This window comes from Pundamilia nyererei, unplaced genomic scaffold, assembly GCF_000239375.1.
Source record: "Pundamilia nyererei isolate P.nyererei 1_Seehausen unplaced genomic scaffold, PunNye1.0 scaffold00092, whole genome shotgun sequence".
NCBI lineage: Eukaryota > Metazoa > Chordata > Actinopteri > Cichliformes > Cichlidae > Pundamilia > Pundamilia nyererei.
Window position 1 is genome coordinate 2,302,453 of NW_005187493.1, and position 4,528 is coordinate 2,306,980.

The window sequence follows — 4,528 nt, forward strand, 5'->3', positions numbered from 1 at the left end:
ATATATATAACTTTTATAAAATGGCAACTTAAATGCCTGCTTACTGACTGAAATAAATATAAAACGAGATTATTCGATATACTGATCTAAAGCATTTAATAGGGGTCTCACTTTTGCAAAAGTGCCCAAATTGAGGGCTGTTCAAAGATAATGATGTGAAGCTAAAATGTTGTAAATCTTCATAAAGTTTCTAGCAACTTAAATTCGTACATATTGTCCATCTGTAATATATATAAGCCTTTCTGACACATTTGCCAAACTGAAATTCTTCAGCTTGTGGATAACAGGGACTGAACCGATAAGCAGAATCATCAAGCACATGTGGACAGAGCAGGATTTGAGCAAAGGGTTTTGACGATTGTGTAAATAACTCAGGCTTTGCTCATAACTCATTATAACAACCCGGTCATTCAACAAATGAGCGAACGAACTCTGTGGGGCAGAGCCATTTGTGTGGGAACCTGTTTCAAGATCAAACAAGCAAAAAGAATACACAGTTTATATGTCCATAAGCCATCTGTTTCATCCACCAATTACACTTCCCTTTGCTTCACCATGTCAACAACTTCTTTCAAGTTTCAGTGACTTTTCACCATCTTCAAAACACACACACACAGTCCTTATTCCCTCTGATCTGCCATCCGTTGCTGGGTCTCCCCTCCTCTCTCCTGCCCCTCCTTTTCCGTACACACACTCCCTCTCTGCCTATATCTCCCTCCTTCCACAGTTGTCCTCACATATTAGGTTCCCCAGTCCTAAGAAGCAGAATTAGCCACTGGAATCTTGTGCACTTGTTTCCTTCACTCCCGGCAAAGAGGTGACAGCATGAAAGGAAAACACAGAGAAAATACAGACAGACACAGAGTATTAGAAGCTTTTTGAAACGAAGAGGATAAAGAGAGCGAGAGAACCGAAGATGAAGAAGCTGAACATCAAGATGCTTGTAGTTTGATGCAGCCACACTGTGGGCATGTGGCTGTCTGCACCGAGCATTTCCCTCTTCACTCCCCAGCTGACTGTTGCCAGTTCTGCGCTCACGACGCTGAGTGTTTATTTATTTATATTTCTACAATAATGTGAGCATACTTTTATTTATTCCACTCAAAGAGGACGGCATCTCTGTGGTACTTTACGCTGGCTGACACACTGACCTCCGGACTCTCTACTGGTCAAAGGAGCTGGATCGCATTGAGCATCGCGAAGTGCAGAAGCAACCAATGTGGGGCTCAGGTAAGATCATAACAGACTACTGAGCAATGCAAAAACACCCACCAGCCTGAGTTTGCTTCCTTTGATCAGCTTAAGAAGAACTGAGAGGCTGGGTAAGCCGGGATCCCCTCATTACTGCAATATTCTGAGCAGAAATAAAGAGCAAGTGACAGTGGCTACACGAGGCTTTGAAGGTTTCTCTCTTTGATGAAAGTTAGGCCAGTCTCCTGCAAACATCAGCACGTAGGGTCAGATAAGACTTTGCACTCACACTTGGTGTGACCCTTTACACACTTCACTGATATGATGCAGGAAATGGATGATGGAAGAAGGAAGGTGCATAGAAGGAGGAGAAAGAAAGAGAGCAACCTTTGGCGTGAATAGATAGAACAGAACTCTTTTGTTTTCCCTGACATCCTTAAACAAATTGATAAGCAGAACGGAAAAGCTTGTGGACACACAAAAGATATCAGTAATGTTTGTTATTAAAGTGAAGGCTAGTCACAGCTAGAGCTGTGTGGGGGTAATTCTTGTGTGCCCAATGTCAGCATATTCTGATTCTGATTCTTCATATATACAGCAGTAGTAATAAACAGAATCTAAAGCACTCTGGCGTCTCGGTTAATAGCATGTGAAGTATAAGACACCAGTTTTTGGGTGCTTACATAGTGGGAACTGATTGCACATCTGGCCTCTGCTCACATTATCCTTAGTTGAATCCCCATTACCTTCCATCATAGTTATTCCAAGTATTTGTCTTAATCTGGTTAAAAATGTAGTAAGTGCAAATGAAATTATTTGTTTATGATCACATAAAAAATGCTTTAATAACACTAAAATATTAACATATATAATTTGCCCCTTCCCCATCAGAGGGCACTGTAATGTACAACACACGTGCTGATGAAGTGCCCTGTAGCCCTTTACTCTACACAGACCTGTGTTTAGTCCAGTGTGTGTCCTTGTGTGTGCCTGTTTGTGTGTATTTATATACAGTGCATGTTAGTCATTTAGTTAATTCAAGCCCATTTTAACCTCCACGGTGCAGTAAATTCAGTAGATCTTCTCTCATCACGTCAGAGCAGAAATACACTTTACATTATACAGCTTTATAACTAAGCGTAGCTCAAGTTAGTATGTAGTTCATATGTAGAACAAAAAAAACAAAAAAACAAAAAGACACTTATGCTGAGTGTGACATAATTTGCATTTACTTCATCTGCATCGTCTGTTTGGCACAATAGCCTGTATTGGGTTACGTATACGTTAAGTATATGCTTATGGCTATTCTAATGTTATCTGAGGAGGACTGGCACAACACTTCGGGCCTCACCGCTAAAGATTAAACCTAAATTGGACTTTTTGAAAAATCTGTCGATACAGTTATGGCCACCCGGGACAGTATGCAGTACACAGGACTACTGAATGAACAGTATGCAACTAAACACTGATCAAAACTTTAATACTTTATTCTAAACATAATGGGAGCCGTACAAGTCGTGTAAAAGACTAAGTACACCCTTCCTGCTACCATAGAAATTCACAGGGTAAGTAGAAGCTGATCAAACTTCATTAACTGATCATCAGCAAGTGTGAGCACCTCCATACAAGTTGGTACTAAGGCAGTTTGCTGGTTTGCCACAATGCTACAATCCCACAATCTTCCCAGGATTGGACATCCCAGGAAACTCACCCCATGGTCAGACTGTGCTATGCTCAGAGAAACAGCACAAAACCCAAGAGCCACACCTCAGACTCTACAGGTTAAAGCTAAACCTTCACTGAAACTGGTTCATGCAACAGAAGAATGATGCCAAGCACAGCAACAAACGTTACAACACAAAGGCTGAAAAAGAGAAAAATCAAGGAGCTGCAACAGTCCAGCCATATGCCAGACTTAGAGTCCAACAGGTGCATAAATGAATGCCTGGAAACTTCATTGAAATGACGCAGCACTGTAAAGAAAAGTGGGCCAGAATTCCTCCACAACGACGTGACAGACTGATAAAATTATACAGAAAACAAAGGTATTGCTGCTAAAAGTGGTTCTACAAGCTACTGAATCATGGAGTGACTCCTGTGAAAACTTTCTTCATAAATGTACAAGAAATATTTGAATAATGATTAAAAATTACTTTAAATAATCCGTTTGAGTTGTCATTAAATCCACTGTATAATTGATCAATTCAGCAAAGATATTCTTTCACACTGACAGAACTTTTTGTTCTCCGAAAACCAGAAAGGCTCTTCATTAAGTAGACAAGGCAAAGACTTAGCATAAATCCCCAAGGACACACACACGCACAGACACACACATACACAGATGGGATGGTTCGTCACATGAGCTCTGAGGTCCGATTTCATTTTCCCATGGTGACATCCATTAAAGTCATGCTGTGTCTGACCCTCCACCCTCAGACAGCCATATTAGCACCTGGCCCATTGGCCACAACAATACACCTGCCTGCATTATTCAGGCTGACTCTACTAATGAGGAAACCTTATCACACACACACACACACACACACACACACACACACACACACACACACACACACACACACACACACACACACACACAAACTCTACCCTGGGTTCAAGCAAACTTAAACACAAACAGACTGACACGCAGCATTATTTGACTTACTTTAGGATGACTGTTTAATTATGTAAAAATGGACCAGATCGTGTTGCCTAAAGCCCGAACAAAAGAGTTCATGTGACAGCCCGATCTTGTGAGAAAGTGTTTGACGAAGGCTCGCACATCCATTAGCACAGCATACACCTTAAACTCATTGTTCTGGTAAATGTTGGTATAGGAGTGCGTGCAGTGAGCTTAGTATTTAAGCTCATTCAGCACTCTCTGCCACTGCCTGTCAAACAGCTGTCAGCTCCCTCCTTCATCCTGCTGTTTCACCATATCTTCCACATTTCCTCACCTTACACTTTCATCCCCGAGTCAGTCTGCATTAACCTCAATTTCTCCTCCCCTCCCCACAATGCTTCATCGAGTCTCTCAAGCTGTCAGTCTCTACTGCGCCTCTGCGCCTGCTCTTCTTTTTGTCTCTTCGCACACTTGTCTGCAACAACACCGTGAACTCGGTCAGCATTTTCCAAAATGTACTGCTGATTTTTGTGTATACAGCTAACAGACAACAGACAGGTAGAGGGAGAGAGCAGAGGAAAATCTCAGGAGGAAATTGTCAGAGCACAAAGACATATTTCAGATCTCAGATGTTGTCGATGAGAGTGAAAGTGAGACGAGGAGAGGTGTGTGTGTGTGTGTGTGTGTGTGTGTGTGTGTGTGTGTGTGTGTGTG

At 41.8% G+C, this 4,528-nt stretch overlaps 1 protein-coding gene across 1 annotated transcript in view; it reads left to right on the plus strand.

The window, feature by feature from the left end:
* Positions 1 to 759: 759 nt before the first annotated feature.
* The window catches only part of LOC102208914 (zinc finger protein 385A-like), a 27,837-nt gene continuing 24,068 nt past the window's right edge, over positions 760 to 4,528 (plus strand). Inside the window, exon 1 of the mRNA XM_005739632.1 lies at positions 760 to 1,230. Coding sequence (XP_005739689.1) covers positions 1,218 to 1,230 — 13 coding nt within the window. The 5' untranslated portion in view covers positions 760 to 1,217. The remainder of the gene's footprint in view (positions 1,231 to 4,528) is intronic.